The 14,823-nt window shown below is 46.8% G+C and overlaps 1 protein-coding gene across 1 annotated transcript; it reads left to right on the forward strand.

Annotated features, from left to right (window-relative positions):
- The first annotated feature begins 2,282 nt into the window (after positions 1 to 2,282).
- On the forward strand, positions 2,283 to 14,542 carry DLX3 (distal-less homeobox 3). Its single transcript, XM_029573641.1, has 3 exons — positions 2,283 to 2,762; positions 7,976 to 8,166; positions 14,147 to 14,542. The coding sequence occupies exons 1-3, from the start codon at positions 2,420 to 2,422 to the stop codon at positions 14,456 to 14,458; spliced, it is 846 nt and encodes a 281-aa protein (XP_029429501.1). The 5' UTR covers positions 2,283 to 2,419; the 3' UTR covers positions 14,459 to 14,542.
- The last annotated feature ends 281 nt before the right edge of the window (positions 14,543 to 14,823 follow it).

A 14,823-nucleotide genomic window follows, 5' to 3' on the forward strand; every position in this document is an offset into this window, starting at 1 on the left:
ACGGCTTGTAAGTGATTCTTTTTTTTTTTTTTTATTGGACTGACTAACTTTACAGAAATTTGCTGTGCGCAAATGTATGAAGTCTGTCCAACATTTTAAATTAGTGAGCAGTGAATGACTCTGTGACTGAGTAGCTAATAGGTTTATTAGACTAATGAATACTTAAAGATGTGAGCCTGCATGGATGCAGGTACAAACGTTTCTTTTTTAAAAAAGAGGTGAAACCCTGGCTACCGTTTTTCAAGTATCGTGCCAGCAATAACCCTAATCTGATCAGCTTCCACTAAATGGGGACACGCGTAGTGCAGAAAAGGATGTCGCCTGAGAAAGATAGGAAACAACTTAGTAGGGAACCCATGGAAGTTTTAAAAAAAAAAGAAAAACTTCACTGATGGAGGCCAAGCCAGGCTATTGCAATGAATTTCTCAGGCTCATTTTCTGTCCTGGAAGCAGAAGAGGTTTTGCCCTGGGTGAAGGTCCCTGCACCTCACAGTGCTCAGAGCGATGTGGGAGCAGGGCAGGGCTGAGTCTCATGCACACATTCTTTTACAGACTCTGACATACAAAAAGAGATATGCCCTCTTTTTCTTTCGTAGTCTTTGTCTCTCAGCTGTAAAATAAAAGTAAGATTTACAGGGTAGATTCCATCGATCCACCATAGGGCTCCCTCTTTCCTTCCTCCTTCTAAACATGTTTGTATGGAATTGTATTGCAGCTACGTGCAGTCCCGGGACCCATGTACCTAGCAAAGAGACCTGCACCACAGCATGGGAAGGAAGCACGGACCCATTACAAGGTAGGAAGGAAGCAAAGCAGCAACATGGTATGAGCAGATTTTTATTGGAATGGAATATATATGGGGAGTGGTTTGCATGGGTTTCTATGCTTGTTGTTTTGTTTTTAATTGATATGTTTGTGTGTTGCATGCGTTTGTGTTTATGTGGGTATGTTGCATGTATGTGGGCACTGAATGTATATGAACAGACGTATGTGTAAATTTGAATGTACATAAATGTGTGCCTTCCATGCACTATATATGGATGGATGCATATTTTTTCCTATGTGATTGCATGGAGGCGCATCGGTCTTATGTACTGGAGAAATCAAGGGGTCTGAGATTAGGACATTGAATAACATCCAGTAAAAGCCCATATTATACTCAGGGGGTTGGCGCTCTGCGCTCTTTGCTGGTGGCGTCTCTTCTAAACTGCTATGACCAGTATCAGACAATAACTCAAAACAAAATATACTGCTTCAAATATATATTTTTTTTCATCCAGCAGGTTCCTCCTGCTCATTGGGGTTTCTCGTTCAAGTAGAACCGGCATCCATTGGACTAACACACCAGGAACCTCCATTCAAACTACCTGGAGAAGTTCCCCTATCTTTTTTTATAATCCCCCACTTACATAGCCATAATCCTTGGCTGGGGGGAGCCACACAACAGAGCAACTGCAATAGCTAAGTTCAGCCGCTTGGCAGTGAGCGATGGCTAGGAGTCCTTCCCTCCAGGGGGCTGTGACCACCGCCTCCCCAGTTGAGGCCAGCCAGGGAGCAAAACGTTTGGTTTAGGAATCAAACCCAGGTCCCTCTGTACGGCTCCATACAGTGCTTGCCACTGGGCCCAGTATCAAATGACTTTTAGGAGCTGTTGACTTTACTATTTATTTATTTAAGTCACGGGGAACCAAAATATTGCTTTTACACAGTAAATTATTCTTGTGTACTAGTCTTCTGAATGATGGGCCTTGCTTTAAGATTTTATGCTAAAAAAAAAACCAAAACCATTGTGCAAAATACCAAACCCCTGGTAGTACGTAAAATGAATCCTGGAGCAGTGCTATCTTCGCTCGGCACAGGCATTAGCACAGAGCAGTTTTTGTAGATCAGATGCTGCCCATGAAGGGGAAAACTGTTAGACTGTTGTGTTTTCTTTTCTCTCCTGATTTTAGATACTTTCTCGTGCAAGTCATTTCCAGCTCACAATCCCAGGGTTCGTGGCACTTATAGCTTTAGTAACTTAACGCAGGTCGGTCCCAAAACTGAGAAACGCACGTACGCACTTAAAAACATACGAAACTATGAAAAGTCCTTCTCTGAGATTCACTTGACATTTCTTCCTTTTTTTTTCCAGCAGAGAGGAGACTGATCCTTAAAAAGAGAGTGGGTTGAAAAAAAAAAAAAAAAACAACAACCTTTGTTTTGCCTTCTGGCCAATATTTCTAGAGCCAACCGGAATTCAGCATCCACCCTTCCCTGCACCATAATTAGGGGTTTAACTAGGTTGGCTTCTCCTGCCTCCTTACATTTTGCTTGGAGCCACAGTTAAAGGGCTGTCGCACAGGGAAGGCGGAAGAAAAAAGCAGGAATGTGTGCTTGATTCTCACAGCGACAGAGAATCTTTGGGTGCCCTCTCCCTATGTTTACCATGAGCGGGTCCTTCGACAAGAAGACTCCCACCATCCTGACGGACATTTCCAGCTCCCTGAGCTGCCACCCGGCGTCCAAGGAATCCCCGACTCTTCCAGAGTCCTCGGTAACCGATTTGGGCTACTACAGCGCACCGGCGACTCATAGCCAGCATGACTACTACCAAAGTCAGCCCTACTCTCAACCCATCAACCACTACGCCTACCACCAGTTCAACCTGAACGGAATAGGAGGGCCTGGGACCTACTCCCCCAAGCCAGAGTATCCCTACAACAGCAATTACAGGCCATACGGACATTTCAGGGAACAGCACCTTCCGGCACAAGAAGCAGGTAAGAAGCACAGGCCACCCTAGGAGGGGACATTCACATGATTTTAAAAAACTGAAAGGAAACAACAGCTATTGAAATCAGTTTCAACTGCAATGCAGTTTGGGGAAACGTAAGTAAAGATTAAAAAGGCTAGGAAATGAAATTAGGAGCTAGCCTACAGGCTGAATGCATATTCAGAAATGAACTTGCCCGTTTTGTGATACTTTATCCTGACTTTGCGCCTGGCAACAAGACCCCCTTTTGGAGGGGTTTTGCTGAGAGTTTCAGAAGGGACGCGGCATCATGCGGGGGGGTTTGGAAGCTGCTGTGGTCGCCATACATTCCTGGCGATGGGCTTGTTTCTTCTCGCTGGGTTTACAGTAACCGAAGGGCAAACTGCTTTCAGCAGCCAGCACCGGGTCTAGAAAGATTTTTTTTTTTATTTTCTTGTTCTCACCATGAGCCTCAATTCAGAAAAAAAAAAGAGCACAGAACTTTAACTTGGATATCAAATGGATAGATTTCTCGGTCATGAGGTCTGGACATACCCAAATGAGAAATATGCGGCTTAAACATGACCACAAATTATTCTCAGAGAGGGCAACTTTCAAACTGTGTGCAGAAGGGTAAAAATCAGAGGGAACCTTTTTACCTGCCGACTTTATCAATTTTCAAACGGAAAACGTTCCCTTTGATTAATTGGATCAGAAAAAGTCCGCGCAGACTTGCGCCGGCTGTTTGTGCGAGTACTTTTTCCAGGCAAAACTGCGTGCGTACACATGTACGCATGTGCATAACCGCGCAGGTACACCTGTAAGCGCCAACCCCTCCCCGACTCTGCACCCAGGAACGTGCGTGAAGGTACGCGTGCTCTCGCTCTACGCGCGTACGTTTGCACACAGGGAGGGAAGGCAATTTCCAAAGAAGCCCATTTCCGTGCGGAGAGCGCGGCTTCACCTGTGCAAATGCCTTTGAAAATTGCCCTCAAAGAGGCTCCCGCACCCGGGGACAGGGACGTACAACCATGCTGTCCATCTTAAATGCCATGTGACTTCAGCAGAGTTTGACAGATCCATTCTTAATGGCTTTCAGCAGATGAACTGACCGTGTGTTGAGATCATCATCTAGGGACAGATTCAAGTACTGGGCAACCTGCTCCCTCTCTCCTCTGACACCCCCCCCCCCCTCCACCCCCCAAAAACGAGCAAAGGCTTGAAAACCTGGGTGTATCTTGCACGTAAAGTGAATGAAACTTTGCCCGTTTGGCAAACTGAGCGTTTGTGCAAAAAAAAAAAAAAAAACGTTCCCAGGCCAAGGTGGAAATGAGCAGCCAACCAGCCCACACAAGGCCAATTAGTTTGGGTTTCTTGTGCAGCAGCTTTGAACTAGCGCAAGGCATGCGGAGGATACAGATGCAGTAAGAGGGGGCAACCTTGCACGCGAGCAATGGTGCACAATTAGGGACACACACACAGGGAGGACAATTTTACCCAGGTAAAAGGGCAGATCTAAATATTGCCCTCTCTCTAGGCAGCTCAAATAAGGCATAACCTTTACCCCCATAGAAAGGATTTCTTCCCGGGGCATATTAGCTCACGGGAGGAAAGCAATGCACAGACCTTCCCTCTCTAAATCCTCGCACATGATTTTCTACGGAGGTTCTGACAGACAGGCAGGTACAAATAAATCTGTTTGCACACACTCTTCCTTTGAGTCCACGGCTGTAAAGTAGCCCTGGACCTGGCAGCGATGCGGGCAGTTTAAAAACGGCCCCCGCTGAGGGTAGTTTTCAGAAGACTCAGCAGGGCTTTACCCATGGAGTTTTGGGGGGGGGGGGGGGTGCACATGCAGACCCGACAAACTCGGTGCACCTCCACATAGCAGGTAAAACGGAGGCACCTATTTCACAGCACACAGATATATTTATTCACATAATGAGAGGCGCTCCTGGGGGCATTTGGGTCAGGGGGGAAGAACTACATACCTATATTGGATTTTCCATTATATGCACGTAGTTCCCCCCACCCATGTAATTCCAGTTTCATACGTAGCAGGTTCATGGTGGACCTGTAAAGGTCCATATTCCAAAGCATTTAGCCGTATAAAACTCTGGCTACATGAACATTTGGGCCCTTACTCAGCTCAATTCTAGCCGGCTACAATTTAGCTGGCTAAGGGCCAGGTTCATTAAGGCTTTTCTCCCATTTTCTGTCTACGGGGGAAACCCCTCAGTGAATCGGGCACGAAGTGAGGGGGCGTTCCGGGGGCCATAACTGGGAGGAGCTGAATTATCGGGCTAACTGCGATATTGAAAGCTAGCCAGCTAATCTAGCTTGCTAAATCTGGTCAGGCCAAAGTTTCCCGGATTAAGTTAGCCGGCTAACTCTAAAATAGCTGCCTAAATTCAATAACGCAGCTGCACAACTGAAAATACCTCCACAGTTAGGCCAGATAAGTTTACCCTGCTAACTTTTCTATCCGGACGGTGGCTGAATTTGCACCTCCTATTTTTTTTTTAACCACACACACATTTTAGTGAATTCTCTTTGGAAATGTTCTAAAGTTGCAGGGGGTACATAGGTAGTGGCTTATCTCGCCACCAGGCGGAGTAGCAAAAAAATTGTCCCCCAGAGTGGCAGAGTTGTTTTGCCCAAGCCCACGGGCTGAAATGGACCTCGGGCTCCCATCTTGGCCTCTTCCACCTTCCTTGGGGACCTTCATGCATACAAGGGTCTTCCCACAGGGACGTACCAACTTGCAGAGTCCAACTCAAAGCAGGTGGACTTCAGCGTCGCTTGAGTTTAACCTTATCTGAGCACCTTCTTTTTTTCTCTATAGACCTAATAGATACAAATTAAGCAGCCCAATTCTGCAAACTGGACTCTTGGCATGAGCCTGGTGTTTAATAGATTTAAGTAAGGTCACACTTAATGAGGAATGAAGAATAAACTATTTCCTTTTGTGGCTGCATCTGCAGAGGGACCTACAACATCCCAGAAGTTATTCCTGCTCAGCTTCCACAGACGAGATCTCACAAACAGTGGGAAATGGCAGAATCTGCCGGGCCAGCAATGGCTTCACAAACCTTCCCCGTGCCAGTCACACAGGGTCAGCAAACCCTCCGTGGCAGATTTTGTCCTTGCCCTTCCATTTCATCCGATACGTTCGCCTTTAAATTCTGCGGTGGAAAAGTTGGCAGAAGCAGAGATTTTTTTCCTGCAGCCTCTGTAATGGCAAGAAGCAAGGCAACATTTTCTCAGTTCATTTTTGTTGTGAAAAACATTTAGCACATCCTTAGCCACCCTACTAACAGGCCAATTCAGTAACCGGCATTTGGACGCGCAATACAGTCATTGGACGTGCCCTATTAGTCATTCCCGCGCAATACAGTAAGTAAAATGTGCAGCCAAGCCGCACATTTTACTTTAGGAAATTAGCGCCTACCCAAAGGTAGGCATTGATTTCTCTCGGCACCGGGAAAGTGCACAGAAAAGCAGTAAAAACTGCTTTTCTGTGCACCCTCCGACTTAATATCATGGCGATATTAAGTCGGAGGCCCCAAAAGTTAAAAAAAGTTAAAATTAAAAAAAATAAAAACATTTAAAATGGGCCTGCGGCTCGCGAGTTGAAAACCGGACGCTCAATTTTGCTGGCGTCCGATTTCCGAACCCGTGGTTGTCAGTGGGTTTGAGAACCAACGCTGGCAAAATTGAGCGTCAGCTGTCAAACCCGCTGACAGCCACCACTCCTGTCAAAAAAGAGGCGCTAGGGACGTGCTAGTGTCCCTAGCGCCTCTTTTTACCGCGGGCCCTAATTTAAATAAATTAACTTACAGAATCGCGCGCACAGGAGAGTGGCCTGTGCGTGCGCCAGGAGAGCGGGCGCTCTCCTGCTCTCTCGTGTGGTTTACTGTATCGGCCCGTAACTCAGGTGGAGTGCACTGTTAACCCGCATTTGGATGCGCGTTTTTGACACACTAGCTTTACCCCTTATTCAGTAAGGGGTAATAGCGCATCGAAAACGCGTGTCCAACCCCCCCGAAACTAATAGCGCCCGCAACATGCAAATGCATGTTGATGGCCCTATTAGGTATTTCCTCGCGATACAGTAAGTAAAATGTGCAGCCAAGCCGCACATTTTACTTTCAGAAATTAGCGCCTACCCAAAGGTAGGCATTGATTTCTCTCGGCACCGGGAAAGTGCACAGAAAAGCAGTAAAAACTGCTTTTCTGTGCACTCTTCGACTTAATATAATGTCGATATTAAGTTGGAGGTCCCGAAAGTTAAAAAAAAGTTTAAAAAAAAAAAAAAGTTAAATTGGCCCGCGGGTTGAAAACCGGACGCTCAATTTTGCCGGCGTCCGGTTTCCAAACCCGTGGCTGGCAGCGGGCTCGAGAACCGACACCGGCAAAATTGAGCGTCGGCTGTCAAACCCGCTGACAGCCACCGCTCCTGTCAAAAAAGAGGCGCTAGGGACGCGCTAGTGTCCCTAGCGCCTCTTTTTACCATGGGCCCTAATTTAAATAAATTAAGTTACTGAATCGCGCGCACAGAAGAGTGGCCTGTGCGCGCGCTGGGAGAGCGGGCACTCGCCCGCTCTCCCACGATTTTTACTGTATTGGCCCATTAGAGAGACAGAAAGAAAAAGCCAGAGTGAGGAAACCCTGCTTACCCCCTCCAAGGAACAGAGGGAGGGAGGTGGAAGGCCAGACAGCCCTGCTTTCTCCTTCAGAGAGAGAGACACTCAATGAAAACCCTGCATACCTCCTGGGATAGAGAGGCATAGACAAAGGAAACCCTGCTTTGGCCCTCAGAGACTGCAGGAAAAAGGAAGGATAGAAGAAAGTGGGCCAGAGGGAGAGACCAAAAGTGAACACCACACGGTTACAAATCTGTGTTGGGCAACCACTTGAAGGTTGCAGGAGACAGGCACTTTATTTGGTCATCATAATTCCTCCTCACTCCTGCATTGCATTTAAAATGTTTCTGCTCCATTCTCAGCTCCCACAGCAAAGGGACCGAGCTCCTGGCTGTTTTTAACGGGAGTTTGTGGTTTTCCTATGATGAGCATCTCAACCCGTACCTACGCTGCTTGTGTCTCTGAGGGAAGGAAACAATTGTTTGTTTGCTTTTTTTCCTCCCAATATGATTGTATTCTTTTGGTATAAATGTTCTTACTCCGCAGGAGGCTTCCTGCTCTCTAGCGTATGCTCAGTGCTGCCTTTCTTTTGAAGTTTCAGTGAAGGAAGAGCCAGAGCCTGAGGTGAGGATGGTAAATGGGAAACCCAAGAAAATCCGAAAACCCCGCACCATCTACTCCAGTTACCAGCTGACAGCTCTGCAGAGGAGGTTTCAGAAAGCACAGTACCTGGCACTGCCGGAGAGGGCAGAGCTCGCGGCGCAGCTGGGGCTCACCCAAACCCAGGTAAATAACTTGCATCACCTGGAAACACCCAAACGTTATCTCATGTTATGGCAACATAGAGGGTAACTCCTGATCGGGGCAGGAAAGACCAAAATCTGGGAGTAACCCCCAGGGTGCCAGCTTTTCCTACTGGGCAAGGTCTCTCATTGGGGGTCTCCTGGAACCGGTGTCATTCCCTAAGGGGCTTGTGCTTGCGCGGTGCAGCAGACGCTGTGCCCTGACCAGCCTTTCGTCTCCTGGGCCTGAAACCAGTTTTGCTCTCCGACAGCCCAAACAAGCCTGACCAGTATTTCAGAGCCAGGGAGGTAGAGAGGGAGGGCACCATTACGTCGGAGATTCCCAAAGGCTGAGCCCAACAAAACGGCTTTCTGGGCTGAGCAGAATCTTGGCACAAGGAAAATATTTTTGGAACTGAAATATCACGCACTGAATTATTTCATCAGATTAAAACACAGCTGCTAACCTAGAACACTGTCCACGGACTTGGAGCATCAGGGTCTTCTCCTGAGCCTGGTTAATAAATCATTCTTGTGTAACCACCCTGTTCCTTGCTTAAAAGATTTTAAAGTAGGAAGCAATATGCCAGGTGAAATTATTACCATCATCAGTTTGAAAATTAATCACGGCATTATCAATAGCTGGCAAGAGCAGGGTTAGGTTTTTTTAGCTTTCAGATTATTGTTAATATTGTTAGACGCCAGGTGCTGTCTGAGCTTTAGGAGCATACATTTAGAGGGCAATTTTCAAAGGGACTGCTAGGGCTGTGCATTTGTCCAGAACGAATTAGCAATTTTGACTAAATTGCCTAATTTGTCCTGGTTCGGCCACCCCGAAAAATGAAGCGGATTTTCCCAAAATTTCAGGAAAATTCGTTTTTCGGGGTTAGTGCACGCTGAATCCTCGTTAGCGCGCACTAACCCCAAAATTTGGGGCAGCTGAAAAAAAAATCCCGAATCGCGGGAAAACGAAATTTCCCATGGTGGGCCGATAACGAAGATGGAACCAAAAGGTTCGGCCGAATCACATCTCTAGGGTATAACAGCTTCTACATACAGAAAGGGCCTTTTATAAAATCGCCAGTCCAAACTGCGGGTAAACTTCCATCCACGAGTCGTGGCCGCGGGTACATTTACCCGGACTGAGCAGAGGTGTTCTCGGGACAGGGTTTGGGGAGATGGTGTGGGCTCCGTGTACATTCTTTTGGGTTTTAAAAAGCCTGCAGGTAAGTTCTCATGCAAAATCTGTGCAAATGATTTATCAGATGCGACTTGTATGGGTGGGATCATTTTTTCAAAGCGGAATTACGCACGTAAGCCTGTTCAGAAAATTGGTGTAACTTAATGTGGGTATCTGCTGACATTTTCATGTGCGACATTACAAAATTATCCCCTTAATGCTCATTTTCTTTGTCAGAACTCTGACACTTTATTCAGTATTTGAACTCTACCCCAGCCAATGGGAATACATTGTAAGGGATTTAACAGGGTTTGCCGAATGCTCAGAAAAACTGCTTAGATGTCTTAGGTGGTCTCTAACAGCTGGAGTTGGCAGGGTCAGCCTGGGTGTATCCATTCTTTCTTCCAAGGTAGGAAAATAAGCAACGGTCAGGCAAGGCCTCCCCTCTAAGAACAGCCATCTGATTGCAGATAGGGATCCTGTCTGAAAAAATGGCCTTTAATGACTGATTACTTTTGCATTCTGTTGGGTATTTCTATTCTTTGTATCAACGAGTACTTTGCTCCCTGGGATACAGTGCAGTTGCTGTGCTGTTCTCGCTCGATATTGTGATTTCTCATTGCTCGGCTTTCCCCAAATGAGATTATCACTTGCAATGAGAAGTATTGCACAGGCCAGATGTGCCTGCCTGGAAGTGCTGGTTTCACACCAAGTCACGTCACTTCAAATGAGATCGAGCTGGATCTGTAAATTACCTTTAAAATCAAAGATTGTAGATCTGAGTCCCTGTGAGATGGTGGGGGGGGACAAATTTCAGACTCTTCAGGCTGCTTGCTAGTCCATTTTCAAAGGAAAACTCCTTAGAGGCTCCCTTAATGGGGGAAAGTTTCAAAGCCATGCAAAAAAACAGCCTTTTACAGAAACCACTAGAGATGTGCAAAGCCCGAACATTTTGGTTCAGGCTTCGTTTTAGGCCCGCCACAGGAAATGTTGTATTTCCCGCGATTCGGGCCTTTGTAATTCGGGGGACCCGAAAACCGAAACAAATTTTCCAGAAATGTTCGTTGAAATTGCCTAATTCGGCCTAAACAATTGACATCCCTAGATACCACCTGCCTGCCACCTGTAGCAGAAACACATGTGAAGGGCCTGGGTGTGCACACGTGAACCCACAATGAGCAGAGGGCTTTCCTGGAGGCACTGATGGGGGCGGCTTTGCACTTATGCGAACACTTCTGCATCTTTAAAAGCAAGGGGTGCATTTTTCCTAAGAACAATTCAAAAATCACGCGCACACGTTAGCAGGTGTGAACGTGTGCAGGCAGATTGGGGGGGGGAGGGGGGATGGACAATCAGAAATTGTTTTAAAGTGTGCCAGTAAGTGACCTCAAATCCATGCAGGCCGTTACCAAACCGTGCTCAGAAAATCCCCCGGCCCAGACGCCGCGGGAAGAGCGGTACCTGCAGGTAAAAAGTGCGCACCAGAGGGGTACGCGCGGGGAGTTCAAACGAAAATCGCATTCCCTTTTCTTCCCTGCCTGCTTTTCCCCCCGCGGCGTTGCGAAATAGCTCGTGTGCTTTTGCGCGCACTTGAGAAGGGGCGAGTTTTAAAAGCCATTTTTACGTGCCTAAACAACCGTCATAATGGAATGATTTTCTTAGGTTTCTGTGAAACCTGAGAATTGTGTAAAGGTTTAGGCCGACTAGTTCAGAGGGAGCTCTTTTGTTTATTATGTTTCGCTTTTTATGAATATTGTACCCCCACTCTGACCACTGGACTGCTGCGGATTATACATTTTTTTAAATAAACATGCAAAGGAACAAGCCTCTGAATATCTCCCCGATCCAGACTGAAAATCTTTTTGATAACGTGAGGGAAACCGTTGAGAGCTTAATGCTCGCAGGTTCCTCTATCCTTTTTGCAGGCTGAATATCTCCATATATTTGGCTATTTAAACAGCCTAGGAGTTTTGTAAACCAGAGGCCCACGTTAATTGTTTTCTTAAAGCAATTAAGTCATGTCGCTGATGGCTATTCTGCCCAGGAAACTCTGGGCTCAGTTTACCCAAGCTCTGGTTTGCCTTAAGGGGATGAATACTGGGACATAGTTTTTGGCAAACATCTTCAGGGTAATTTTCAAAGGAAAATGTGAATGTAGACGTAACATACTACCGTAGCAGTTTTCAAAAGCCCATCTGACTGTGTTAAATGCACCTATTGACAATTCAAGAGCATATATTGTAGCATTTTTCAAAGGTATTTTGAAAATTGCTATGATAGCATGTTACGTTTACATTTTCCTTGAAAACTGCCCCTGCTAAAAGGTATTCGGGAGAAAATCTGAGTTATTTGCAGTACACTTCAGAAAAATATAGAGAGACTTGGTCTGATGAATGGTCAGCACAGATGCTCCACACCCCCCCCCTCCCCCGCTGGCTGCTTGCGTGATTCACCCAATTTTAGACATGGCATTTGTCTTGCTCCAGCAGGTAATCTGGGATGAATCTCTCTTTTGGCTCGGGCAGGAATAACTCTGGCCCCGTCACACGGACAGAGTCATTTCCAAAGGAGCTTTACTGGGCTGAGTCATGCATTTTCCTTTCTTGATGCTTCTCAGATTGTTACTTGACCTCTCTCTTTTGCTTCTTGAAGCATTAGCCTTTTCTTTTTTGCCCTCTTCCTCTCTCTAACATCCTTATTCATGTCCTCCCTCCCTTTCATTTGTTTTAGAAATCCCGGTCTGCCAGTTTCTGCTGGCCACTCACTGGGAAACCCTTTAGTATTCTCTTCTCCTCGCCGTGCATGCAAGCTCCACACTGCTTACCCGTCTTTCCCTCCTAAAGCTGTTCCCAGTGCCCTCCACACCTTATATTCACCCATCAGTTTGTCTTCTCGTTCGCTTGCTCCCTCTCGTGACCTTCGCAGCTTTCGTTCAACACTCGAGCTCTGCTTTTGGTTTCGCCCTCCTCACTCATTTTTCTCTTCCTTTCATCAACCTTGCTCTACCCCCCCCCCCCCCCCTCCCGAGCTACTCCAGACCTCGTCTTCCTACCGCAGGCTCGCGCACCCCTAACACATGTGCGCAATCTGCACCCCTTCCCCTGAGACACACACCCATGACAGAGACGAACTGGTGTCTATGGCACTGGGCCAGAAATAAAACTCAGCAGACCAGCCGGGGCCTTATCTGCTGACACAGTCTCTGTTTCTGTGAAACAGATGCCTCTTACATTGTCATGCAGCCGTTCACTTTTAATGCAGGCTCATTCACTTTCCAGGCTTTCAGCTCATTCTTACTCATGCAGTAAACACGCACATCTCACCAAATAGTGCATCTCATCTTGAAATGCAATCTGACGACCCATGTTTAGCATCCCAAAATATTGGGTTTTTTTTCCTTTAGATTTTTTTTTTTTTTTTTAAAGTAGTGGGGGAGTGGGAAAATGAGAGGGAGTAAATGGACAAAGCTCTCCTATTGCAGCTGCTAGGCCTGGGTCTTATTCCTTCAGCCACAGGAAGAGTGTGTAGGGCACTGTATTGTAAGAGAAATACAAATTATTAGGAAAGCACGGGCCAATCTCAAAGACCTGGATACACACACACACACACTCTCTCTCTCTCTCTCTCTCACTGATGCAAGTAGATGAACATCTTCTGGCCAGAAGGTTTTCAAACCTCTCCCCTCAGAAATGTAAAACATGACAGACGATAGAGACCTGTTGGCCCATCCACTCTGCCGATGCGTCCCTCTCCTGCTTAGCTTTACAGACCCTTGGAACTGTAAGGAGTCCACGTTGTGCAAATACCTCCACGTCCTATACTGTAACTATTGTCAATTCTATCTAGCTTTTGTGCACTTTTAGACAAAAATAACAATTTTCAACACTTGCAAATTTTGAACTTGCTATCATAAGGAAAAATGGATTTCGTTTTGTCTGAAAGCAAAATTGGAAAGGACCTGGGGAATTAAGCAGCTACCTGGGTAATATTGGGGGCTGAAAATTGTCCTTCCGCCCATCCCCCCCCCCCTCCCCCACACCTATAGGTACCCGTTGTATGAAGCAGCTGTGAAGCAAAGGGAAGGAGAGAGAGTGCGGCTTTGGAGGGCCTCCCTTCCAAAATCTGCTTGCGGGCCCTGTAAAAATGTTTCCAAATTCCCCCTTGACTTTATAAAGGCAGCTTTTAAAATCTTGAACCAGCCCATGAACCGGCTTGTTTGGGTTGCTCCTCTGTTGCATTTGTGGATCATTTAAGATGTCTGCAGCCGGGCTAAAGCCTGGCCTCGTTTCCACGAGTAAGCCTTGCAGGAAGTAAACGGTTAGCTAACTACCTTACTAGCCTTGACTAGCTGCATTCCCAAAAGTAGTTAGTTACTTTGCTGCTAGTGAGAAAAACGGAGTGTACTCTGTGGTCATAAAAAATAAGTATTGTACAGGTTTTCAAACTCTACATTTACCAAGCTCCTCACACAATGTTTGACTTACTTAAGCTGGTGCTACTGGAAGTACATTTTACGTAAGAACATGTAGTCTTAAGCTGGTGCTACTGGAAGTACATTTTACGTAAGAACATGTAGTCTTAAGCTGGTGCTACTGGAAGTACATTTTACGTAAGAACATGTTTTATTTGCTCTTACCACGGGGCACGTTTCTCACTTTGCGTACGCGCTGCCGGGTGTACGCATTACCCAGCCTTAGACTCAATGCAGGCCACAAAACTTGAGACAGCATCGGCGGAGAAGAGTCTTCAATTGACCTTGGCTTCCTCTGACCCCATCTCTCTTCCTTCCTCTCTCTCTCTCCAGGTAAAGATTTGGTTCCAGAACCGAAGATCCAAGTTCAAGAAGCTGTACAAGAACGGCGAGGTTCCCTTAGAGCACAGCCCTAACAACAGCGATTCCATGGCCTGCAATTCCCCGCCTTCCCCTGCCGTCTGGGACAGCAGCACCCACAGTAACCCTTCCAGCAGGACCCAGCAGCAGCTCTCCCACACCTCCTCCCCCAGCTATCTAGAGGACTACAACCCCTGGTACCCTCACCCCAACTTAGCAGGACCTCTCCTGCAGCCCCCGAGTACCATGCATCATCCCCCTTCTAGCACGGGGGCAGTGTACTGACTTGCAGAGCAGCAACCAAGGGGGCAAAGACAGGAATGACCCATCTACCATGTTCTGATTGCCAGGATGGGACACCCCCCCCCCCCCCAAAAAAAAAAAGGCTCTTCCTTTCCACTCAGGAGCACCAAGACTTTCAAAGGCTGCACGTAATGGTACCAACGCCAGGTTATGTTGAATCTCACAGCCCTGGGTCGTCTTTGATGCCTGTGGCTGATTTACTTCTCAGCTTCCTCTCGTCAGACACCTGGCCAGCGCTTAAGGAGCCCCAGGATACCTAAACACAGACCAGAGAACTGTTTCAGATTCGCTAACCACAGAGAAACTGGGAAAAGGTCCATTCTGGAAGAGCTCTGGAACCGCGTAGC

The sequence above is a fragment of the Rhinatrema bivittatum genome, chromosome 12 (genome assembly GCF_901001135.1).
Source record: "Rhinatrema bivittatum chromosome 12, aRhiBiv1.1, whole genome shotgun sequence".
In the NCBI taxonomy this organism is placed as follows: Eukaryota; Metazoa; Chordata; class Amphibia; order Gymnophiona; family Rhinatrematidae; genus Rhinatrema; species Rhinatrema bivittatum.

What these genes read in the sequence shown, in the direction of transcription:
- DLX3 (XM_029573641.1), top strand. Translation starts at nt 2,420, where the DNA reads ATGTTTACCATGAGCGGGTCCTTCGACAAGAAGACTCCCACCATCCTG. An exon ending in CCTTCCGGCACAAGAAGCAG is followed by an intron (nt 2,763 to 7,975) that starts GTAAGAAGCACA and finishes TTTCTTTTGAAG; the next exon opens with TTTCAGTGAAGGAAGAGCCA. An exon ending in TGGGGCTCACCCAAACCCAG is followed by an intron (nt 8,167 to 14,146) that starts GTAAATAACTTG and finishes CTCTCTCTCCAG; the next exon opens with GTAAAGATTTGGTTCCAGAA.